The sequence below is a fragment of the Amblyraja radiata genome, chromosome 8, assembly GCF_010909765.2.
Source record: "Amblyraja radiata isolate CabotCenter1 chromosome 8, sAmbRad1.1.pri, whole genome shotgun sequence".
NCBI classification, from domain to species: Eukaryota; Metazoa; Chordata; class Chondrichthyes; order Rajiformes; family Rajidae; genus Amblyraja; species Amblyraja radiata.
In genome coordinates this window covers 67,625,194-67,651,223 of record NC_045963.1, presented here as the reverse complement: position 1 = coordinate 67,651,223, position 26,030 = coordinate 67,625,194, and the positions used below count along the sequence as shown (strand labels likewise).

Below are 26,030 nucleotides of genomic sequence, written 5' to 3'. Positions count from 1 at the left end.
TCCAAGCTTAAATCCCACCATGATCGTTGGAAAATTTAACTAAAATGAATAAAATGGGATTTAGTTTTCATTAATAATAATGACTCCAGAATTAAAGGATTGTCATTACAAACCCTTCTGGTTCATTAATGTTCTTCAGGGGAGGAAATCTATCATCCTTGCCCTATCTGCTTATACATGACTTCTAAGCTACCAACGTGGTTGGCTCTTAAATGGCCTGAGAAGGGAATAAGGGATAGCTTTGGGAATAGCTCATGGGATAAGGGATGGCCTTTGCAGTGACGCTCTGATCCCAAAAATTAAACGGTCACAAAAAAAATTGGAAGTGACGATTTGGCATTAAATATTTGGGTAATTTGAAGCTTAACATGTGGTAAAGTATAATATTTAGAGTCATAGAGCGATACAGCATGGAAACGGGCCCTTCGGCCCAATTTTCCCACACCGGCCAACATGTCCCAGCTACACTAGTCCCATCTGGCCGCGTTTGGCCATTATCCCTCCTATCCATGTACCTCTTTAGCTGTTTTGTAAACGTTGGGATAGTCCTTGCCTCAACTACCTTCTACGGCAGATTGTTCCATACATCCAGCGCCCTTTGTGTGAAAAGGTTACCTGTTAAATCTTTTCCCTTTCACCCTAAACCTATGTCCTCTGGTCCTCGATTCACCTACTCTGGGCAAGAGACTCTGTGCATCTACCTGATCTATTCCTCTCATGATTTTATACACCTCTATAAGATTTGTAGGAGGATTTGATGACTTGGGACGCCTTTATTTCCAAAGTTTTGAGCTCCGAGTTTTATATGTTTGGGGGAAATCAAGCCTTGTAAACATGATGTCCATATTAGGCAACTACGTGGATGGGAGAAGGTGAATTAGATGGAATTTTTGGCCTTCTCTCATCTAGCATTTCCTGCGTTCCTATGATCTGGACTGAGTTACCTCATTTGAGCCAGGATTGCAACAGATCCAGTGCAAGGCTTGTAAGTGGGAAAGGGGAGTCTGCCAAGATATCCGAGGAAGACTGGAACACGCTGACCCCAGAAAAAAATATCAATTGAGAGACAAAAACCTGGCAAGCAAGATAAAGGAAACTTTAAAACAAAGGTAGAGTGACTTATCCCAGATGGTGTTACATCCCCTAATATGGTCACAGTCCTCTTCACACATGTTATCCTATGCCTGACCTCTACGTTGTTGGCCTGAGATGACTTGTCAGGGCTTAGGCCATCGGAGAAAGAATTGTGTACCAAGGTCGCCCATTTTCAATTTGGTGAGGAATCATCGACTTCTGAGAGTGTTAAAAGTTGGTCAATAATTTAAATAAACCAATTAGTGTTAAAAATATGAATAATTGGACAACCTGAATGAAACAACATTGTATAATGAAGAGTACTTCGTGAGCCCAATACCAGTTTTCTTCATAGATGTGTAGGAAGGAACTGTAGATGCACCGAAGATAGACACAAAATGCTGGAGTAACTCAGCGGGACAGGCAGCATCTCTGGGGGGGGGGGGGGAGGAATGGGTGACATTTCGGGTCGAGACCCTTCTCCAGGCTTTGAACTTTTTCAAAAGTTGGCCAATAATTTTCCAAATTTGTAGGTTAATTAGGTAGGGTAGGGTGATTGCTGGTTTGTGCAGACTCAGTGGGCCAAGTTCAACACCATACCTCTAAAACTAAAACTAAACTAAAAACTAAAATGTTGTTAAAATTTATTGTTGACAAATGCTTCGGCCAAGAAAGCACACCAACAACTCTTCTTTCTCAGAAGGACAAGGATAGTCTCCAATGACTTACTAGTTTGTACATAAAGAATAGAAAGCATCCTATCAGATTTGTCATCACGCAATAACTTGTCACCATCTGCACTTCACACTGCATAGGGAAAACATCCTACATAATCAAGGTCCATTTACACCATGGTCACTTTCTCTTCTCCCCTCTCCCTTCAGGTATTAGTTACAGATGCCTGAAAGCACATGCCACTAGATTCAAGAACAGCTTCTTCCACACTGCTATCAGACTCTTGAATAGACTTGTCAGATGCTGAGGATGAATTCCTAATCTTCCAGTCTACCTCATTGCAGCCGCTGCACTTTCTCTGTAGCTGTACACTATATTCCGCTTTATGTTTATTTTATCTTTTGCATGACCTGATGGACTCACCTATGGTGTGATTTGCCTAGATAGCACGCAAAACATAGATTTTAACATGCCTCTGTACACGTGACAATAACAACATATCAATACCATTACCTTATGTGTTTAACCAAGCTTGTCCTATAGGTTATGGGATTTTAACTAATCCAATGTGGCCAAATTTCAGCTGCCTAGGTTATAGGTTCTGGAATCCCCTCCTTAAATCCAATAAAGGTTTAACCCTAATGCCCCTGTCCCACTTAGGAAACCTGAACGGAAAACTCTGGATACTTTGCGCCCCGCCCAAGGTTTCCGTGCGGTTCCTGGAGGTTTTTGTCAGTCTCCCTACCTGCTTTCACTACCTGCAACCTCCGGCAACCACCTGCAACCTCCGGGAACCGCACGGAAACCTTGGGTGGGGCGCAAAGTCTCCAGAGGTTACCGTTCAGGTTTCCTAAGTGGGACAGGGGCATTACTCTGCCATTAAACCCTGAGACAGGGTGGTGTTGCTGAGGTTTAGTGAACTGCCCTCCACCTTCGAGATGAACCTTGGTAACTGTCCCCGTTCCCTCCCAACCCCATTCTCCTGCCTTCTCCCGAGCCAAAGCATTGCTTCTGCATCCGTCACTGACCACATCTCCTCTGGAGATCTACCCTGCGCACCCTCCAGTCTCACCCTATACCAGTCTGCTCCTATCTACTTCCCAAGAACCATAAACAAGGCTGGCCTGGTAGACTGGTCATTTCGGCCAGTTCTAATCCAGCAGAACTAATATCTTTTGAGAATCTGAGTCTCTTGCCCAGAGTAGGGGAATCGAGAACCAAAGGACATAGGGTTCAGGTGAGGGGACAAACATTTAAAAGGAACCTGAGGGTGACTTTTTCAAGCAAAGGGTGGTCGGTGTATGGAGTTAGGAGGAGTGCATGAGGAGGTAGTTGAGGCAGGTATTATTGCAACATTTAAGAATCATTTAGACAGGTACATGGATAGGACAGGTTTAAATATGGGCCAAATATAGGCAGGTGAGACTAGTGTAGATGGGACATGTTGGCCGGTGTGGGCAAGTTGGGCCGAAGGGCCTGTTTCCACGTTGTAAGACTCTATGACTCTAAATAATTCCTTCTACTTTCATTGTCACTGCCGTCTCTGGAATGACACTGATGCCTTCTATACCGACACTTCCAAATTACTTTACAATGCAGCCACTTCATTGGGATGACAGGACCATTCCATTCCCTCCACTTACCCTTCCCTTCCTGTCACTCCCAGAACCAGGATTTGACATGGGTCCATAAGGTCATAAGGAATAGGAGTAGCATTAGGCCATTCGGCCCATCAAGTCTACTCCGCCATTCAATCATGGCTGATCTATCTCTCCCTCCTAACCCCATTCTCCTGCCTTCTTCCCATAACCTCTGACGCCTGTACTAATCAAGAATCTATCTATAGAAACATAGAAATTAGGTGCAGGAGTAGGCCATTCGGCCCTTCGAGCCTGCACCGCCATTCAATATGATCATGGCTGATCATCCAACTCAGTATCCCGTACCTGCCTTCTCTCCATACCCTCTGATCCCCTTAGCCACAAGGGCCACATCTAACTCCCTCTTAAATATAGCCAATGAACTGGCCTCGACTACCCTCTGTGGCAGAGAGTTCCAGAGATTCACCACTCTGTGTGTGAAAAAAGTTCTTCTCATCTCGGTTTTAAAGGATTTCCCCCTTATCCTTAAGCTGTGACCCCTTGTCCTGGACTTCCCCAACATCGGGAGCAATCTTCCTGCATCTAGCCTGTCCAACCCCTTAAGAATTTTGTAAGTTTCTATAAGATCCCCTCTCAATCTCCTAAATTCTAGAGAGTATAAACCAAGTCTATCCAGTCTTTCTTCATAAGACAGTCCTGACATCCCAGGAATCAGTCTGGTGAACCTTCTCTGCACTCCCTCTATGGCAATAATGTCCTTCCTCAGATTTGGAGACCAAAACTGTACGCAATACTCCAGGTGTGGTCTCACCAAGACCCTGTACAACTGCAGTAGAACCTCCCTGCTCCTATACTCAAATCCTTTTGCTATGAAAGCTAACATACCATTCGCTTTCTTCACTGCCTGCTGCACCTGCATGCCTACTTTCAATGACTGGTGTACCATGACACCCAGGTCTCGCTGCATCTCCCCTTTTCCTAGTCGACCACCATTTAGATAATAGTCTGCTTTCCTGTTTTTGCCACCAAAATGGATAACCTCACATTTATCCACATTATATTGCATCAGCCAAACATTTGCCCACTCACCCAACCTATCCAAGTCACCTTGCAGTCTACTAGCATCCTCCTCACAGCTAACCCTGCCCCCCAGCTTAGTGTCATCCGCAAACTTGGAGATATTGCCTTCAATTCCCTCATCCAGATCATTAATATATATTGTAAATAGCTGGGGTCCCAGCACTGAGCCTTGCGGTACCCCACTAGTCACTGCCTGCCATTGTGAAAAGGACCCATTTACTCCTACTCTTTGCTTCCTGTTTGCCAGCCAGTTCTCTATCCACATCAATACTGAACCCCCAATGCCGTGTGCTTTAAGTTTGTATACTAATCTCTTATGTGGGACCTTGTCGAAAGCCTTCTGGAAGTCCAGATACACCACATCCACTGGTTCTCCCCTATCCACGCTACTAGTTACATCCTCGAAGAATTCTATAAGATTCGTCAGACATGATTTACCTTTTGTAAATCCATGCTGACTTTGTCCAATGATTTCACCACTTTCCAAATGTGCTGCTATCCCATCTTTAATAACTGATTCTAGCAGTTTCCCCACTACCGATGTTAGACTAACTGGTCTGTAATTCCCCGTTTTCTCTCTCCCTCCCTTCTTAAAAAGTGGGGTTACGTTTGCTACCCGCCAATCCTCAGGAACTACTCCAGAATCTAAAGAGTTTTGAAAGATTATTACTAATGCATCCACTATTTCTGGAGCTACTTCCATAAGTACTCTGGGATGCAGCCTATCTGGCCCTGGGGATTTATCGGCCTTTAATCCATTCAATTTACCCAACACCACTTCCCGGCTAACCTGGATTTCACTCAATTCCTCCAACTCCTTTGACCCACGGTCCCCTGCTATTTCCGGCAGATTATTTATGTCTTCCTTAGTGAAGACGGAACCAAAGTAGTTATTCAATTGTTCCGCCATATCCTTGTTCCCCAAGATCAACTCACCTGTTTCTGACTGCAAGGGACCTACATTTGTTTTAACTAATCTCTTTCTTTTCACATATCTATCCCTGAAAGGATCATCATTTGCCAATGAAGCCACTTCCAGGGTGATATCAAATACCAAATAAATCTTCCATCCCCATTACTTTTGGCATTTTGTGACACTACTTCAATCCCCCCCCCCCCCCCCCCCCCCCCCAACTCCTATCTCCTCATCCTCATCCTCTCCCCTTCCCGTGGCATCTTCCCATGCAAGGGCAAGAGATGTAACAATTATATTTTTAACTGCCCGCTCTCAAGAGTTGCTGAACCCTCCTCCTAGGTTACCACTGCCATTTAATTGTACCTCCACATTTAGTGCATTTCTTGCAATGTTTTCTCCTTTATTTTAGGATGCTAAATACAGATTGGGTAACTGCTTTGTCGAACAAATCCATTCTATGTGCCAAGTCGATCCTGGAGTGTCCGTCAACTTCCGTCACATTCCCACTCCGACCTCCCTGTTACCAGCGAATAATGAATTTAAAAATAGGCTTGAAGCACAGTATCTTATCTTTTGATCAATCTTTGGGATTTAGCCTGAACGTTGGAGATTTACAGGTCTCAAGGCCATTTGGGTTTCTTGTTCAGTCCAGCCAAACAACAACTATGCAGATAGTATTCCACTTTCCAGATCTCAGTCCATAACCCTGTAAGTTAAAGTGTGCATCCTAGCAATATCTACACATGCAGTGAATCACTGCCTCTATCTCCTTAACAGGTATCAAATTGAAGGCCCCATCACCAACCTCTGGCAGGGAAACGCTTTCTCCAATTCCATAGCGACCTCTTTACCATTTACCTTAGAATCATGTCCATCATTTATTGACTTAAGTGTGGAGAGAAAAATGGTTCTTCCAATCCGGGACCCTCAAAATGTTATATTCCTCAATTAAATCTGTCCCTCAGTTTCTTCTGTTCCAAAGGAAAGAAGGTTAACCAGTGTCTTCTCATGGAAAGAGGAAAGGAGGGTTGCTGGTAGGCCAGGCATCTTCTACTAATGGAAATGGACAGTTGACATACTGGATCGAGATCTTTTACATGGACTGAAAGATTAGAGGGGAAATAGCCAGCATGACAAGGTGGGAGAGAGGGGGGAGGAAGAGGGATGGGGGAAATGAGGCAAGAGCTAGCAAGTGATAGGTGGATACGTGTGAAGGGGTTATATGGGGGATAACTGGGGGTGGGAAGGGAGGAGTTGGAGACAAGTGGAGGACAAAAGGCTGCAGATTCTGGAATCTAATGGGAAAAGAAGGTAAAGAGTGGACCTGAATAAGAGGGAATAGCAGAACATGGGGAGATGAGGTGTGAAAATCAAGGAGGGGTGGTAAGGGGATCGATTGTGAGGTATGTGTGGATGATGGGCAGATGGAGTGAGAGTGGAGGAAAGAAAGGTGTGTGTGAGAGGATGAGGGTGGATATAAGAAGAGAGAAAGGGACAGAGGGGGTGTGGGTTACCTGTGGGGCTCTATTTCCCCACAGGTCTTGGAATCCTATCATCTGTAAAGCATTCCCTTGACTTAATTGCTTTCATCAAATCTTTCAATTCACATTCTTCTGAGTTGAATCACATTTGCTGTACATTTGTCTATCTGATGAATCCAATGACGTGGCTAATTTCTGCATCCTGGGCAATTTTCTTAGTTATGGCTTCCACTCTTACATACAAGATTAAGTCAACGATGCATATCACAAGGAGCAAGGAAACCAGCACTAATCCATGAGCAATCCAAAAGGTTGGATAGTGGCAAAGCTGGTAGAGCCACTGCCTCACAGCGCCAGAGGCCCGTGTTCGGTCCTGACCTTGGGTGCTATCTCTCTGTGTGGAATTTTCACATTCTCCCTGTGACCACGTTGGTTTCCTCCGGCGCTCTGGTTTCCTCCCATGTCCCAAAGACATGCAGGTTTGGAGATTAATTGGCCCTCTGTAAAATTGAAACCCTAGTGTGTCGGGAGTGGATAAGAGAGTGGGATAACATAGAGATAGTGTGAACAGCTGATCGATGGTCGGCATGGACTCGGTGAGCCGAGGGACCTGTTTCTGTGATGTAGCTCCCAACAACTGCAAAGACGCACAGGTTTGTAGGCTAATTAGCTTGGTAGAATTGTAAATTGTCCCTAGTGTGTGTACCGGGATTGCTGGTTGGCTCTGACTCGGTGGGCCTGTTTCCGCGCTGTACCCCTAAACTAAACTAAACTAAAACCAGTTTTCAGTTTCTGAAACATCATCCATCATCCCATGCTTCCTACCACTAAGCTAATTTTGAATCAGCTTGCCACTTCCCTTTGGAGCTCATGGGATTTCACTTCTCTGATCGATCGGCAATGTGTGACTGTCATAAATCCTGCTATAATCCATGTCAAACACACCATCTGGATCAAACCTAGTTATTTCCTCAATAAATTCAACAGCCAGACATCCCTTGAAAATTGATGCTATCATTCTGACTATCCTTGATTTAGCTGCGCCTTTCTAAACGCTGATTTATTTTCTCCCTCGCCTTCTCTCCCATTAATTTTCCCACCACAAATGTTAGGCTAACTTCCTTTCACTTGGTCGATAAATTTTGTTTTCACTTTTTTTTTTTAAATAAGGAAAATAAGAAAACAGTAGGCTTCCCGTTTTTATTGTATCACAGTTATGGACAAGGACCACTGGAGAACAATGTACAGACACGCTGCACTTTCTTCCTCTTCTCTAAACAAGAGCCTGACGAAACAAACCACCTATTATTTCCCCACTTCTCTGTTATTCTCAATCAATAGTCATACTGTTCCTAAACACTATCTTTTGATGTAAAGTAACCATTAGGGATAACAATGCATTGTCCACCATAGGGAGGCAATTTCAGTAATTGAACTGGTGACAGGGTGGTGCAGTGGTAGAACTGCTGCCTTACAGCGGCAGAGTTCCAGGTTCGATCTGGACTAGGATTTTGTCTGTATGGAGTTTGCACATTCTCCCTGGGTGCTCTGGGGGGGTGTAGGGTAGAGGGGGTGTAGAGGAGGGGGGGTGTAGGGGGAGGGGAGGTGTAGGGGAGGGGGGGGGTGTAGGGGAGGGGAGGTGTAGGGGAGGGGGGGGTGTAGGGGAGGGGAGGTGTAGGGGAGGTGTAGGGGAGGGGGGTGGAGGGGAGGGGGGGTGTAGGGGAGGGGGGGGGGAGGGGAGGGGGAGGTGTAGGGGAGGGGGGTGTAGGGGAGGTGTAGGGGAGGGTAGGTGTAGGGGAGGTGTAGGGGAGGTGTAGGGGAGGGGGGTGTAGGGGAGGGGGGTGTAGGGGAGGTGTAGGGGAGGGGGGTGTAGGGGAGGTGTAGGGGAGGGGGGTGTAGGGGAGGTGTAGGGGAGGGGGGTGTAGGGGAGGTGTAGGGGAGGGGGGTGTAAGGGAGGGGGGGTGTAGGGGGGGTGTAGGGGAGGGGGGGGTGTAGGGGAGGGGGGGGTGTAGGGGAGGGGAGGTGTAGGGGAGGGGGGGTGTAGGGGAGGGGAGGTGTAGGGGAGGGGGGATGTAGGGGTGCAGGGGAGGGGGGTGTAGGGGGGGGGGGGGGGTGTAGGGGAGGGGAGTGTAGGGGAGGGTGGGTGTAGAGGAGTGGGGTGTAGGGGAGGGAGGGTGTAGGGGAGGGGGGTGTAGGGGAGGGAGGGTGTAGGGGTGTAGGGGAGGGAGGGTGTAGGGGTGTAGGGGAGGGGGGTGTAGGGAGGGGGGTGTAGGGGAGGGGGGGGGGTTGTAGGGAGGGGGTGTAGGGGAGGGGGGATGTAGGGGTGCAGGGAGGGGGGTGTAGGGGGGGAGGGGGGTGTAGGGGAGGGGGGTGTAGGGGAGGGGGGTGTAGGGAGGGTGGGTGTAGGGGAGGGAGGGTGTAGGGGAGGGGGGGTAGGGGAGGGGGGTGTAGGGGAGGAGGGGTGTAGGGGAGGGGGGTGTAGGGGAGGGGGGTGTAGGGGAGGGGGGTGTAGGGGAGGAGGGGTGTAGGGGAGGGGGGGTGTAGGGGAGGGGGGTGTAGGGGAGGGGGGGTGTAGGGGAGGAGGGGTGTAGGGGAGGGGGGTGTAGGGGAGGGGGGGTGTAGGGGAGGAGGGGTGTAGGGGAGGGGGGTGTAGGGGAGGAGGGGTGTAGGGGAGGGGGGTGTAGGGGAGGGGGGTGTAGGGGAGGGGGGGTGTGAGCTCACTGGTTCCCGGCCCCCGGCTCCGACCACCGGCTCCAGACCAGGCTCCGGACTCACTCAGCGGCTTCCGTCCCAGACGCCCGCGAACACAGCCCACACTTCGCCCCTTCAGCTTTATACTCGGCGCCAGTGATTGACAGTTGGCGGGGGCGCCGCCGTCCCGGTGAGTAACAGATCAACAACTTTTCTAATATTTCACCAATCGGAACAAAACTTGGTGCGCTTGGAGCAGAGGAGAACGGTGAGTAAGGTGGTAAAAAAATCCTAGCGATATAGGGTACCGTTTTTGCGCAAATTTTAAAACAATGCAAACCGAAAGAGGACAAGATGCGAGTTTTAGTAATAGTATAATTCTATTCCCATTTACGCCTTCTCATGAGCCCTACTCTTTCTTATTACTATCCATTTATAACCCACAATCCTAATATGTCCTCTTTTAGCAGCAGCTTATTTGTTCTTAACACCCCACCCCATTTCCCCAGTCTCTGCCCTTCTTAAAAAACATCATCAAATACCAAGTGATAACTTTTTGTCTTGCCACATATGCTGTAAATTGCAGGATTTTCTAATGAAAACCTGTGCCTTCAATGAGTAAATTATATTGTTCCAAATGTTTGTTCTTGGCCTTTGACTGTCCATTAGGCCCGGCTTGTGAAGAATCGTTAAACTTCTAAAATAATCTTGCATCACTTGTTAAAGGGTAACAAGTTAAGACTCTTGCTTTGTTTACACTGCTACATTATTCAGTTGCTATTTTTTAACCCCTTGGAGTCAGAGTCATACAGTGTGGAAACAGACCCTTTGGCCCAACTTGCCCACACTGACCAACATGTCCCATCTACACTAGACCCACCTGTCTGCATTTGGCCCGTATCCCTCTAAACCTGTCCTATCCATGTACCTGTCCAAATGTTTCTTAAAAGTTGCAATACGAACTGCCTCAACTACCTCCTCCGGCAGCTCATTCCATACACCCATCCCCCTCTGTGTGAAAAAGTTATCCCTTAGGTTCCTATTAAATCTTTCCCCCTTCGTCTTAAACCTACAGTCTGTCCTCTGGTTCTCGATTCCCCTACTCTGGGCAAGAGACTATGTGTGTCTACCCCAGCATTTCTCAACCGGGGTTCCCCGGAACGCTAGGGCTCTGCGGGGTCACTAGGGGTTCCGAGAGATATAGTGATAAGTAGGCTAATCATATGTAAATGCGATTGTGAGTCATTTATGTGTTTAATCTCATATTCGTAATTTTATTATACATGTACGACATATTTAACGACGTCTATTTAGCAACATCATATTTAACGACGTCTATACGGCGCCAGTGTGAAACAACCATTAATGAGCTGAGCACCGGCTCCCCTCAAGGCTGTGTGCTCAGCCCGCTGTTGTTCACATTGCTCACACATGACTGTGCTGCCAGATTCAGGGACAATAAGATCATAAAATTTGCGGATGACACAACAGTGATGGGACTCATCAGCAGAGATGACGAATCAATGTACAGGGAGGAAGTAAAACAACTAGTGGACTGGTGCGGCAAAAATAATCTAGAATTAAATGTCGACAAAACGAAGGAGATGGTTGTCGACTTCAGGAGGGCGCAGCCAAAGCATACACCCCTCAACATCAGTGGCATCACAGTGGAGAGAGTGGAGAGCATAAAGTTCCTCGGTGTGCAAATTACAGACAGTCTCACCTGGTCCAGGAACACCACTGGGACCGTCAAACGGGCCCATCAGCGACTGCACTTCCTGAGGAAACTAAAACAGGCCTCACTCCCCACCAACATCCTCAGGACTTTCTACAGGGGTACGGTGGAGTCTGTACCCGCGTACTGCATAAATACGTGGTACTCCACCTGCAACTGCTCGGACAGGAAGGCTCTGCAGAGGGTAGTGAGGGGAGCAGAGAGGATCATTGGCGTCTCCCTACCCTCGGTACAAGAACTGTTCCAGAGCCGCTGTCTGAAAAAAGCTCAGAGAATTGCTAAGGACAAACTGCACCCCCTCCACACATATCTGGATCTCCTGCCATCAGGCAAGAGATATCGCAGCATCAAAGCCCGGACTACAAGACTGCTAAACAGCTTCCTACCACAGGCTGTGAGGCTGCTAAACAATCACTCTGTACTCACAGTCACCTGATTCTGCGGCTTGGCACGGCCACTTTAATAACTGGCACTGGCCACTCAAATCAGCTGTCCCGGACATTTTTATGATTGGTTTTACTGTATTCTAACGTTGTTGTTTTACCTGCTTTTAACTATTTATACTGTTCCATCAGGGACTGGATTGTTTTTAGTGTTATTATGTGTGGAATGTTTTAAATTTCATGTGCGGTGCTCCGGTATTCCCTGGGAAACGTCTTCTCATTTTGCACTGTACAGCTGTTGCTTGCAAGATGACAATAAAGGTTGATTGATTGTGTTCAAAAGGGAACTGCAGATGCTGGAATATCGAAGGTACACAAAATTGCTGGGGAAACTCAGCGGGTGCAGCAGCATCTATGGAGCGAAGGAAATAGGCGACGTTTCGGGCCGAAACCCTTCTTCAGACTGATGGGGGGTGGGAGAAAGAAGGAAAAGGGGAGGAGGGGTAGGAGCCCGAGGGCGGGCGGATGGGAGGGTGGGAGGAGACAGCTAGAGGGTTAAGGAAGGGGAGGAGACAGCAATTTTGCTAGCCCTTGCTGTCTCCTCCCCTTCCTTAACCCTCTAGCTGTCTCCTCCCACCCTCCCATCCGCCCGCCCTCGGGCTCCTCCCCCTCCTCCCCTTTTCCTTCTTTCTCCCACCCCCCATCAGTCTGAAGAAGGGTTTCGGCCCGAAACGTCGCCTATTTCCTTCGCTCCATAGATGCTGCTGCACCCGCTGAGTTTCCCCAGCAATTTTGTGTACCTAAGGTTGATTGATTGATGGTCAGTGGACAGGAGCTGTACGTGAAAGATTTGTGTATCATCATGTGACTCACTCGAGTACAGACGCATGCAGGGACTCCTGGCGTGCAGGTACAGTCCCTCATTCACCCACGTTATTTAGTCATTTTTACCCATCATTTAGGGATGCTATATGAATTTTAAAAAAATTAAGTATGTTTATGTTTATTTTTGTTAGTTTATCAAAAATGTATTTATCTATGTTTTTGTTAGTTTATGAAAAGTTTATGTGTGTTGTTTTCTCTCTTTCTCTCTCTCCCTCTCTCTCTCTTTCCTCCAAGGTTAGTTCTGTTTGCCTTTATTTGCTTCAGTTTTGAACAAGCAGTTTAATTTCAGGTTTTTTTTGCATTGTCAATAAACTTGAGAAAAACACACGTTATATTTAGCTTAAACCAGTTAGCAGAAAAATATATTATGTTTGCCTTATGAACTTTACGTTTATGAAAGAGAAAGAAAGAGATTAATAAGGATATATAATAATTTTTATGTAGGGGTTCCCTGAGATGAAAATTATTTCAAGGTCAAAAGGTTGAGAAACGCTGGTCTACCCGATCTATTCCTCTCATGATTTCGTACACCTCTTTAAGATCAGACAATTCGAATTCTGACTCCTGAGAGAGTTTGACTAACTATTAATAGAGATATTGGTTCATTGAATTGAAATGCCATTGAGATACCTGTGACACAAGGAAATCCAGATCTGCTCCTCCACAATCCATATTAACGGCATGGGTGAGCTTCATCAGAAACTCATCATACTGTTTCACTCTCCTGTGGTCCTGTTGCTTGACTTCGTCCTGCTCTGTCAGTAGTATTCTTGTCAGGAAAGACACAAGAAAAGCTGGAATGTTAATGTCTTCATGATTAAAATTAATTCTTTAGCCATCTAACTATAATTATGCTAGCATTATATATAATTCTAATTCAGGTTAAAATTCCTGAAGAAGGGTCCCAATCCAAAATGTCCTTTGTCCGTTTCCATAGACGCTGTCTGTGATCTGCTGAGTTCCTCCAGCTCTTATTGATTGAATATGACAATATGATCACATGCAATCTATTTCGCATACACCCTCAAAACATTCATTATTTTCTCTTTATAACAAACAATATGGTCACATTCTTCCTTTCTTTGCCCTCCTCTTTCATTCTCTCTTCCCATCTTCTTCTTCGTTCAATATTCCTCCTGCATTTCTATCTTTTAATTCTTCCCTATTCTTCTTCTGCTACTTTCTTCCACTTCTTGCTTATCCGGCGGCTGCTGCTGGATAGCCTGCCATGGCAGGGCAGGCAGTGGTGAATTCGGAGCTAACGTTGTCCTCAATCGTTTCACTTACTTTTACGCTTGCTGCTACTTCTAAACCTTGGTGCATCGTATCTTCTATCATCTCACTTGGACGCCAACTCTTCCCTTCGTATCATTCCCATTAATGTTCACCCACGTCACTTTAGCTTCCCCCTTTCCTTATCAATATTCTACTCAACCCTGTTCCCCACTAACCCCTCCTCATTCACCTCATGCGAGGTGTGAGTTTTAAAACTTCAAATGCAAATATAGAGTAATGCCCCTGTCCCACTTAGGAAACCTGAACGGAAACCTCTGGAGACTTTGCGCCCCACCCAAGAGTGCGGTTCCCGGAGGTTGCAGGTGGTTGCCGGAGGTTGCAGGTAGTGGAAGCAGGTAGGGAGACTGACAAAAACCTCCGGGAACAGCACGGAAACCTTGGGTGGGGCTCAAAGTCCCCAGAGGTTTCCGTTCAGGTCTCCTAAGTGGGACAGGGGCATTACACAGTGTCACAGCTATTCGTGCTGCAACCCCAGATCTCCAGTGACCCACGTTTGATCCTGACCTCTGGTGTTCTTTGTGCACAATTGACATGTTCTCCCTGTGACAGCTTGGGGTTAACCTGGGTGCTCCATCTTCCATCCTCATCCCAAACATTGTGAGGGTTCAAAAGTTAATTGGCCACTGTAAATTGTGTGTGTGTGTGTTATGATCCGAGAGAAGTAGATGAGAATAAAAAAGGGTTCCATGTAGGATTGGTGTAAATGGTAGCTTGATGGTAGGTTGCTACAAACTGTATCTGTGTCGTATGACTCTATGCTTTTATATCTCTATTCACACACTCATCTTATTTCCCCACTTTCTCTCTCTCTTGCTTTCCTCCCTCCCTTCCATTAGACTTCGCAATGATCAATGCAGCTTAAATATTCCGTGAAATCAGGAGGGATCCATAAACCAGTGCAGTGTTCCCAAAAGAAAGTCACTTTAAAGGAAGAGAGAGAAAAAACAAAACGTCAATGGTTTTGTGATATCACTACCACACAACCAACTCAAGCCACCAAGAGCATCAAGCCTACGGTGAAGAGATATGAAGCTTACCTGCATTTATACAAACTGTTCAGTGACATTTTATCATGAATATAATTGTGCGCTGCAGACATTAACTGTAGGGGTAATAGGTCTCAGGAAGGCCATCAGCATCCACAAAGACTCCTCACACCCTGGTAATGGACTGTTCGAACTCCTACCTTCCGGCAGACGTTACAAGGCCTTCTACGCCCGCACCTCCAGACTCAGGAACAGCTTCATCCCCAGAGCTATAGCTGCTCTGAACCGGTCCTGCTGAGTGCCCCCCCACCCCCATGAACTATCTCCCTCGGATGGTCACGCCACACATCGACCCAGCACAGACACATTTGCACTTTAGACTGTTTTGACTGTTTTACTGTTCTTTTTATAAATCATGTTTCTCGGGGTATCTAAATCTAAATGTTATTAGTTGTTTAAGTTATGACATCGGATGGAAGCTGCATACCAAATCTCGTTGCGCATATGTGCAATGACATTAAAAATATTATTATTATTATTATATTGACGCAGTAGTTTATGTTCATAAGTGCTAGGAGCAGAATTAGGCCATTTGACCCACCATGTCACTCCACCATTCAATCATGGCTGATCTATCTCTCTTCACTCCGTTCTCCTGCCTTCTCCCCACAACCCCTGACACCCATCAGTAGTAAATGCTACAACCCGACAACTATGGCTGTCCATATTTGAGCCAGACCTCTCTTATTGTGCTGAGTTTGCATATTCTCCCAGGTGCCTCTATTTCCTTCCAGACCCCAAGGAACATAGAACTTAGTACAGTACAGTACATGGACAGGCCCTTCGGCCCATCATGCCTATGCCGAATATGATGCCAATATCATCTATTATCTACCTGCGCACATTCCACATCCCTCCATTCCCTATCTATCCAAAACCCTCTTAAATCCCACTGTAATGTCTGCCTCAACCACCCCCACCACAACCACTCACCACTGTTTGTGCAAAAAAAACTTGCCCCACACGTCTCCTTTAACCTTTACCCCTCTCAGCTTAAGGCTATGCCCTCTAGAATTTAATACTTTCCATCCTGGAAAAAAGGTTCTGACTGTTTACCCAATCTATGCCTCTCATCAATTTTATCTACATAGAAACATAGAAAAGGTGCAGGAGTAGGCCATTCAGCCCTTCGAGCCAGCACCACCATTCAATGAGATCACGGCTGATCATCCAATCAGTAGGTGGAGAATGACAGATTCTTGATTAGTACGGGTGTCAGGGGTTATGGGGAGAAGGCAGGAGAATGGGGTTGAGAGGGAGAGATAGATCAGCCGTGATTGAATGGCGGAATAGTCTTGATGGGCCGAATGGCCTAATTCTGCTCCTCTCACTTATGAACTTGTGGAAGTGAACTGAGGACATGTGGAGTTTGCACTAGTTTGCACGGGCACCCTCAATGCGAATCAAAGGCCATTAATTTGCTGCCATAAACACAATCGACATAGCAATTTAAAACGCTGGCTGGTCAGAGCAGTTCTCTTTCCTCCCAAAACATTGTTATATAAACGGTGAGTCACTCCACATAAGCAGCAGGACAGACACGCTGAGATTATATCACGTAACTGGGCAGATGGCAGATCAAATGCTTACCTTCATTTTTATTCCACTGAGGGATACTAAATGACATTTATAGGGCCGATGTACTCTGGTGTTACTAACCACCCCCCTCTGCAGGCACCGAGCAGTTCAAAGTCAGACGTGGAAAATCGACTCTCTTGAACGAACGCACGCATACCTGAGTTTGCGGCTGGATGTAAACAAGGCTTGGGGGAGTCAGAGGGATTCATTATTAAAGAGGATAGTCAACTGGTGGCAAAGTGCAGCTGCTTCAAATCCGTCGCTAGCAAGGAGCAGTGAGCCTCTCAAAGTTAGTTTCGTTTGGAGGCACTGCATGGAATCAGGCCCTTCGGCCCACCGAGCCACAGCCACAGACGGCCGTGGAGGACAAATCAATGGATATTTTTGAAGGTGGAAATTGATAGATTCTTAATTAGTACGGGGTGTCAGGGGGTGGTGAATCTGTGGAATTCTTTCCCACCGAAGGCTGTGGAGGCCAAGTCAGTGGATATCTTTCACACAGAGATAGATAGATTCTTGATTAGTATTGGTGTCAGAGGTTATGGGCAGAAGGCACGTGAATGGGGTTAGGAGGGAGAGATAGATCAGGCATGATTGAATGGCAGAGTGGATCACTTACTTTTACGCTTGCTGCTACTTCTAAACCTTGGTGCATCGTATCTTCTATCATCTCACTTGGACGCCAACTCTTCCCTTCGTATCATTCCCATTAATGTTCACCCACGTCACTTTAGCTTCCCCCTTTCCTTATCAATATTCTACTCAACCCTGTTCCCCACTAACCCCTCCTCATTCACCTCATGCGAGGTGTGAGTTTTAAAACTTCAAATGCAAATATAGAGTAATGCCCCTGTCCCACTTAGGAAACCTGAACGGAAACCTCTGGAGACTTTGCGCCCCACCCAAGGTTTCCGTGCGGTTCCTGGAGGTTGCAGGTAGTGGAAGCAGGTAGGGAGACTGATAAAAACCTCCGGGAACAGCACGGAAACCTTGGGTGGGGCTCAAAGTCCCCAGAGGTTTCCGTTCAGGTCTCCTAAGTGGGACAGGGGCATTACACAGTGTCACAGCTATTCGTGCTGCAACCCCAGATCTCCAGTGACCCACGTTTGATCCTGACCTCTGGTGTTCTTTGTGCACAATTGACATGTTCTCCCTGTGACAGCTTGGGGTTAACCTGGGTGCTCCATCTTCCATCCTCATCCCAAACATTGTGAGGGTTCAAAAGTTAATTGGCCACTGTAAATTGTGTGTGTGTGTGTGTTATGATCCGAGAGAAGTAGATGAGAATAAAAAAGGGTTCCATGTAGGATTGGTGTAAATGGTAGCTTGATGGTAGGTTGCTACAAACTGTATCTGTGTCGTATGACTCTATGCTTTTATATCTCTATTCACACACTCATCTTATTTCCCCACTTTCTCTCTCTCTCTTGCTCTTTCCTCCCTCCCTTCCATTAGACTTCACAATAATCAGTTTGGTTTCTTGAAAATAAATCTTTTTTTTCAAAGAACCATGTTCCCTGTCTCTCTCCTTCACAGACCCGTAATTAGAATACTGAGTGTCACAGCTCAAAAACAGGCCCTTTGGCCCGAAACGTTGCCTATTTCCTTCGCTCCATAGATGCTGCTGCACCCGCTGAGTTTCTCCAGCATATTTGTGTACCAGGGAATGCAAGGATATGGATTATGTACAGAATAGTGAAAGGTTTGGATAGAGTGGATGTGGAGAGGATGTTTCCACTAGTGGGAGAGTCTAGGACTAGAGGTCGTATCATCAGAATTAAAGGATGTTCTTTTTGGAAGGAAATGAGGAGGAATTAATTTAGTCAGGGGGTGGTGAATCTGTAGAATTCTTTGCCACAGAAGGCTGTGGAGGCAAAGTCAGTTGATATATTTAAGGCAGAGATAGATAGATTTTTGGTTAGTATGGGTGTACTATGGGGAGAAGGCAGGAGAATGTGGTTAGGAGGGCGAGATAGATCAGCCATGATTGAATGGCGGAGTAGACTTGATGGGCCGAATGGCCTAATTCTATCCTATCTCTTATGATTTTATGAGCCGGCAGATAAGAATTGGTCTTGACATCATGTTCGGCACAGGCATTATGTGCCAAAAGGCCTGTTCTTGTGCTGTATTGTTCTATGTTCTATGTATAGGCAGGGAGTGGTGTCCTTTGTTTTAATGATCCAAGGTACTAACCTGAGTTTCTTCTCCAACTCTGTATTCCTCTGCTGGAGATCCCTGTTCTCATTCTGCAAACCTTGCAGAGTTAATTCTGCTCGAGTCTTTGATGTGAGAAGTGCTCCGGATTCTTCCTCGGATTCCAGGATCCTTCCCCTCAAGCAAACAATTAGAGATGCCTGTCTTGTGTTGTCTGCCTTGTAGCTTTCAATCTCTGCCTTCAGTTCCTGGATGTAGCCCTCTCGGGACGAAAGACTCATGCAAGTATCTGTAAGCTGGAGGGAAGATTTGTCAACACCCAGATTGACAAGGAGTTAATGATCTGTTTTGATTTAAAACGATAGCCAAAGTAAAGACAGCCATTCTATGCCAGCCAAGATCATGTTTAAACCAGTTGGTTCTCTGGAAATCTAATTAAATGTAAAGATGTCACATAAAATTAATCGTGACTTTCCAATCTTCCCAATTATGCTCGACGTGAGATGGATCCAGTGATTGATGAGGTCAGTAGACTAGGTCAGGCAACAGACAGGGGAAAAAATTGCTCTCAGGCAGAATAATGGGTGGTATTTGTCCTGAGACAGGAGACTATCAGAACATCAACATTTCACACAGCAGAAGATGAAGGGCAGTCATAGGCTCTTGAAGAGCTGCTCAAATTTCAAACTAGTAACCGTGATGGAAACATGATTACATTAAGTCCACTGCTGGCAACACAACACTCCATGGGACTTGATATTTTAAAAGCTCAGAGTTTTAAAGGAGTGAGAGAGAGCTCTGTAACAAGAAGGCTGCATAACACCAGCAGTGATAAATGAACTTGTCTGGAAGAATTAGTGTGAATGGTGATCAGAGACAATAATGTGGGTGGTTCATGGATCCTTGAAAGGCACAATACTATTGGCCTGTGCTTTAATCGAAACATAAGGAAATTGCGACAAATTTAGTGAAATAACATGAGGGATTTTATTCTTAATGTAAATCAAATTGGTAGAAGTAATTTGGAAAAGCAGATCATTAAAAGAATTTGAGACAGTTTTTTCCCGCAATACACCATGAAATTAACTATTGTATGTAACGAGAGATGATTTATTCATGTCCTGATGAGGGGATTTACAATGGACAAGTGGTAATAAAATTCACAGAGAGGAGGAAAAGAGGGGAAAACAATAAAGGAACTTTTTGAACTAAAGTGAGTATTGCTTATGAAATGTGTAGGAAATGAACTGCAGATGCTGGTTTAAACCGAAGATAGACACAAAAAGCTGGAGTAACTCAGCGGATCAGGCAGCATTTCTGGAGAAAGGAATAGGTGACGTTTCGGGTCGCAAAGAAGGGTCTCGACCCAAAACATCACCTATTCCTTTTCCCCAGAGATGCTGTCTGACCCGCTGAGTTACTCCAGCTTTTTGTGTCTATCTTCATTGCTTGTGAAATGCTTTATTTTACAGAGTAACAAAGCGATTAACGTTTAATCATTTAACTTTATATGAACATCAGGCAGAAAAAAACTCTCCCTTGTGTTTCTGATTACCTCAGCCTGACTGCTCTTGTATTTGATCTGCAAGGCAGCCAGCTCAGAGCGAGCAGTTTCAGATGCCACCCGATGGTGATTCAGTTCTTCACGTGAAGCAGGAAATTCCACCAAAGGCTCAAACGTCCCCTAAAGAATGAAGTAAAGCACAGCTCGTGAGCGGCAGCACAGTGGCAACAAGTGCTCACACCTACAGAACAGTCGTGCCCCTACTCCAATAGATCTGGTCCCAATTCTGTCCCAATCATAATGTGCTCTACAGCCAAGCTCCCTGCTTGACTGTGTTACTCAGTCTGCCTCGACCTACCTAGTCTCCCAGTTGCTAAACACTTTAACTCCCTTTCCCATTCCCACACTGACCTTTCTGTCCTGGGCCTCCTCCACTGTCGGAGTGAGGCCCAACGCAAATTGGAGGAACAGCACCTCATATTTCGCTTGGACAGCTTACAAGCCAGCAGTATGTACATTGACTTCTCTAACTTCAAGTAACCCTTACTTTAACGCTCTCTCCATCCCTCCCCCATCCTAGTTCTCCAACCAGTTTGACTGTCCTCCTGATTAAATTTTACTTTGTATGCCTCGTTGTCAACTTCCCCAAGCTAACAATGATATATTCTACATTTTCCTTGATTTAGTCGCCTTTGATCTCTCGTTTTCACCCTCCATTTCGTTTCCCTCTCCCCTGACTCTCAGTCCGAAGAAGGGTCTCCACCCGAAACGTCACCCATTCCTTCTCTCCAGAGATGCTGCCTGTCCGACCGAGTTACTCCAGCATTTTGTGTCTATCTTACTAGTCTCAGTGTTCAGTAGCCTCCAAAATGGGCTCATCCCTTACCAGTTCGATAATAGAATCCTGATCTCCAGAGATGCTGCTTGACCCACTAAGGTTATCCAGCACTTTGTGTCATTTTTTAACTAATAGCTTTGCAAGTTTAAAACTTAGTTGCATTTTTTGAGGGTTGGACACAGTTTCAGTCAAAGATCATATCCGCTCTATGATCTTTGGTTTCAGTCATATTATAGACACAAAATGATGGAGTAACTCAGCGGAAAAGGCAGCATCTCTGGATAGAAGGAATGGGTGATGTTTCGGGTCGAGACCCTTCTTCAGATGGAGAGTCAGGGGAGAGGGAGACACAGAAATATGGAAATGAGAGATCACTTCCTACACATTCAGTCATATATTAGGCAAGGCAAACATATTTGTATGGGCAATATCAGAACTGAGATATACCAATTTGAAAGAATGAGCAGACTTGCATGCAGTACATGAAAGAGTTGACTGAAAAGTAATCTAAAAGGTTTTTTTTTAACTTTGAGGATGATTAAGTGGGTGGCGGGCCTGGAAATTACCAGGAGTTATAAATGTAAAATAGTCTTTAATTTATGCATAAAGAATTCAGGACTCTTTAATCCAGTAAGTGCTGAGAATGTGGAAGCTGCTGCGACCTGACGTGGCTGCAGTGAATCATACAGCCTTTTGCAAGTAGGCCCAAACTAACCCAACAGCGAGGCAGCAGTTGGTGCTGCTGCCTCGCAGCTCCAGCGACACAGGTTCAATCCTGACCTTGGGTGTGGTCTGCAAGCTGAGGACTCTTTGATTTACGGACTCTTCCCAGGGACACATTCAGAGACTGACATCGAGTGCTGCTGGAAGGTCATCAATGGACGTTCTTTGGTCTGCCCGAGCGTTGTTGACCACCCAGCGGAGCGAAATGTCCGTCGGGGAATGTTGCCGACTGGCCCGCTGCAGACTGCAGGAGTACGTGCTGAGGGACGCACTGAAGCTCGGTGCAGCCAACGCCAAGGCTCGGTGGGGGACGACCACAGTCTAAGTTCCTTCCACTGCTGGACATGGGGGGCAGGGTGTGGTGGAGACACCCCTCAAAACAAGGGAAGGGATCCCACACCAGTGGGCCACATGAGTAGCAAGGGTGTGGGGTAAAATTGTGAATTGGGGAAACTATTGAATGTATGTATAGCCTCTGAGAATGTCGAATGGAGTTTTGTATGGATCATTTATTGTCTATATTTATTTCTCGAATAAAGTCTATTTTGAATGTTTTATTTTTTTTGTAAATGTCCACTCTTTAACTCATCCTCAACTTTAACTTATTTAAATTTAACTTACCTCTAACTTTAGTTTATGTTTTTTTTTTTTAATTCCCAAAGTAAATGGCAATAGAATTAAAGGGAGATCGGATAGTGAGAGAATATTTGTGGGGAAGTAAGTGGATGAATGGAACTGATGGAATTGCTCACCTGGGAGCTGCCACGCACCCAAAGGGGCCAAATGGCCTCTCTCTCTCTAGTGCAATAAATAGACCATTAAGAGCCACTTGCATGGGCTTCCTGTGCGGTCCTCATCACTCTCATTCCTTGTGCAGTCCAATGGCAAGGGCCAAATTCCTTCTGTTTCCCAGTAGTTTCTCTGGGAAGTCTACTCACTGAAACCTTGCCAGTTATTCCTGGCATGTGTTCAGGAAGTTCATCCACTTCAATGAGGAGAAACAGCTCCAATAAGTTTGAGGTAATTTAGATTTTCTGAGTTGATAATTTAATTGTATTTGTAATTGTATTGTAATTTAATTGTCACTTAGTATTTTAAGTTGTTTTTTTTACCATTTTAAATTGTTTTTAAGATTCTTAATACATTTTTAATTGCCTGCTTAAATTGATAAATATTGTAAATGTTTGAATATGTCAAGATACATTCAAAGTCTTTTGACAGCAAGAATAGAAACACAAGAGACTGCACTTGCTGGAACCTTTAGTTAAAAACAAAGTGCTGGAGGAACTCGGTGAATCAGGCAGAGTCTGTGGAGGGATTGGTTTGATTGTGTTTCGGGTCAGTATCCTTCAGGTCGAAGGTAGAGACAAAATGCTGGAGTAACTCAGCGGGACAGGCAGCATCTCTGGAGAGAAGGAATGGGTAACTTTTCGAGTCGAGACCCTTCTTCAGACTGATGAATATGCTGCCTGTCCCACTGAGTTACTCTAGCATTTTGTGTCTTCCTTCGATTTAAACCAGCATCTGCAGTTCTTTCCTACACACTCCATCAGACCGAGGCAGACTCATCAGTCTGAAGAAAAGGCCTGACCATAATTGTCATTTGTTCCTTGCCTCCGCAGATGCTGCCTGACCTGCTGAATTCCTCTAGCACTTTGTGGGGGGGGGGACCTCATTGAAACATACAGAATAGTAAAAAGCTTGGGTAGAGAGGATATGAAGAGGATGTTTCAACTAGTAGGAGAGTCTAGGACTAGAAGTCAGCCACAGAATTAAAGGACCTTCTTTTAGGAAGGAGATGAGGAAAACATTGTGGAATTCTTTGCTTCGGAAGGCTGTAGATGCCAAGTCAGTGAATATTTTTAAGGTAGAGGTAGATTTTTGATTAGTACAGGTGTCAGAGGTTATGGGAACAAGGCAGGAGAATGGGGTTAGGAGATATAGATCAGCCATGATTGAATGATGGAGTAGACTTGATGGGCCAAATGGCCTACTTCTACTCCTATCACTTGACCTTAAGATCCGCTTTTCGAAAACACTTTGTATTTGTAACACTAATAATTACTGTTAGTATTATAAGCGGACAAACACATGGGATGTCCATATTATTTTCCTCTTAGTGTTTTGTTAAATGTGCATGTGATATCCTTGCTGAAACCACAGTGCATTCTCCCACCACTGCGTTGAAAGTTCATCTGCCGATACCATGAGCAACCACAATACGCACCTTGTGAGTCTCCATTCGGCTCCGACTCCTGCAGTGAGACAAGAAAAGGTGTGAACACAGGCTACATAACTGGCACAAAGTCCAAACAATGGCTGGATGGCAAAATCATGACTTGAAAGATTGATCTTTTACAAAGCCTTTTTGAAAGAACTATAACGAGTGATTAGCAGGTCATCAATAAATAAAAATCCTGAAACTGAGGTCCAACAAACCCTATGGAGCATGGCATGCAGGACAGATGTGGTCAAGAGTGTTTTATTGTCATATGTCCCAGACAGAACAAATAAATTATTACTTGCAGCAGCACAACAGAATATGTAAACATAGAACTTTGCAAATAATATAATAAATAAAAGAAAAAGTTACATATACGCACACACACACACATAACCATATATATAATAACCATATAACAATTACAGCACGGAAACAGGCCATCTCGGCCCTTCTAGTCCGTGCCGAACACTTATTCTCCCCTAGTCCCATAAACCTGCACTCAGACCATAACCCTCCATTCCTTTCCCGTCCATATAACTATCCAATTTATTTTTAAATGATAAAATCGAACCTGCCTCCACCACCTTCCACTGGAAGCTCATTCCACACAGCTACCACTCTCTGAGTAAAGAAGTTCCCCCTCATGTTACCCCTAAACTTTTGTCCCTTAATTCTCAAGTCATGTCCTCTTGTTTGAATCTTCCCTACTCTCAGTGGGAAAAGCTTATCCACGTCAACTCTGTCTATCCCTCTCATCATTTTAAAGACCTCTATCAAGTCTCCCCTTAACCTTCTGCGCTCCAAACAATAAAGACCTAACTTGTTCAACCTTTCTCTGTAACTTAGTTGCTGAAACCCAGGCAACATTCTAGTAAATCTCCTCTGTACTCTCGCTATTTTGTTGACATCCTTCCTATAATTAGGCGACCAAAATTGTACACCATACTCCAGAATTGGCCTCACCAATGCCGTGTACAATTTTCACATTACATCCCAACTTCTATACTCAATGCTCTGATTTATAAAGGCTAGCACACCAAAAGCTTTTTTTACCACCCAATCTACATGAGATTCCACCTTCAGAGTACTGTGCACAGTTATTCCTAGATCCCTCTGTTCAACTGCATTCCTCAATTCACTACCATTTACCATGTACGTCCTATTTTGATTTGTCCTGCCAAGATGTAGCACCTCACACTTATCAGCATTAAACTCCATCTGCCATCTTTCAGCCCACTCTTCCAAATGGCCTAAATCTCTCTGTAGACTTTGAAAATCTACTTCATTATCCACAACACCACCTATTTTAGTATCATCTGCATACTTACTAATCCAATTTACCACACCATCATCCAGATCATTGATGTACATGACAAACAGTGGACCCAACACAGATCCCTGTGGCACCCCACTAGTCACTGGCCTCCAACCTGACAAACAGCCATCCACCATTACTCTCTGCATCTCCCATTCAGCCACTGTTGAATCCGTCTTGCTACTCCACCATTAATACCCAACAATTGAACCTTCTTAACCAACCTTCCATGAGGAACCTTGTCAAAGGCCTTACTGAAGTCCATATATATACAACATCCACTGCTTTACCCTCATCAATTTCCCGAGTAACCTCTTCAAAAAATTCAAGAAGATTAGTCAAACATGACCTTCCAGGCACAAATCCATGTTGTCTGTTCCTAATCAGACCCTGTTTATCCAGATGCATATATATATCATCTCTAAGTATCCTTTCCATTAATTTGCCCACCACTGACGTCAAACTAACAGGTCTATAATTGCTAGGTTTACTCTTAGAACCCTTTTTAAACAATGGAACAACATGCGCAGTATGCCAATCCTCCGGCACTATTCCCATTTCTAATGACATTTGAAATATTTCTGTCATAGCCCCTGCTATTTCTACACTAACTTCCCTCAATGTCCTAGGGAATATCCTGTCAGGACCTGGAGACTTATCCACTTTTATATTTTTCAAAAGTGTCAGTATTTCCTCTTCTTTGAATCTCATAGTTTCCATAGCTACTCTACTTGTTTCCCTTACCTCACAATTCAATATCCTTCTCCTTGGTGAATACCGAAGAAAAAAAATTGTTCAATGTCTCCCCCATCTCTTTTGGCTCTGCAG

General features: G+C 45.2%; 1 protein-coding gene across 1 annotated transcript in view; it reads right to left on the bottom strand.

The window, feature by feature from the left end:
• ccdc170 (coiled-coil domain containing 170) overlaps positions 1-26,030 on the bottom strand; it is a 91,170-nt gene that overhangs the window by 48,720 nt on the left and 16,420 nt on the right. Inside the window, exons 3-6 of the mRNA XM_033026151.1 lie at positions 23,891-23,918; positions 20,154-20,282; positions 18,638-18,894; positions 13,152-13,290 (exon numbers count right to left, since the gene is read on the bottom strand). Of these exons, the coding sequence (XP_032882042.1) occupies positions 13,152-13,290; positions 18,638-18,894; positions 20,154-20,282; positions 23,891-23,918 (553 nt within the window). The remainder of the gene's footprint in view (positions 1-13,151; positions 13,291-18,637; positions 18,895-20,153; positions 20,283-23,890; positions 23,919-26,030) is intronic.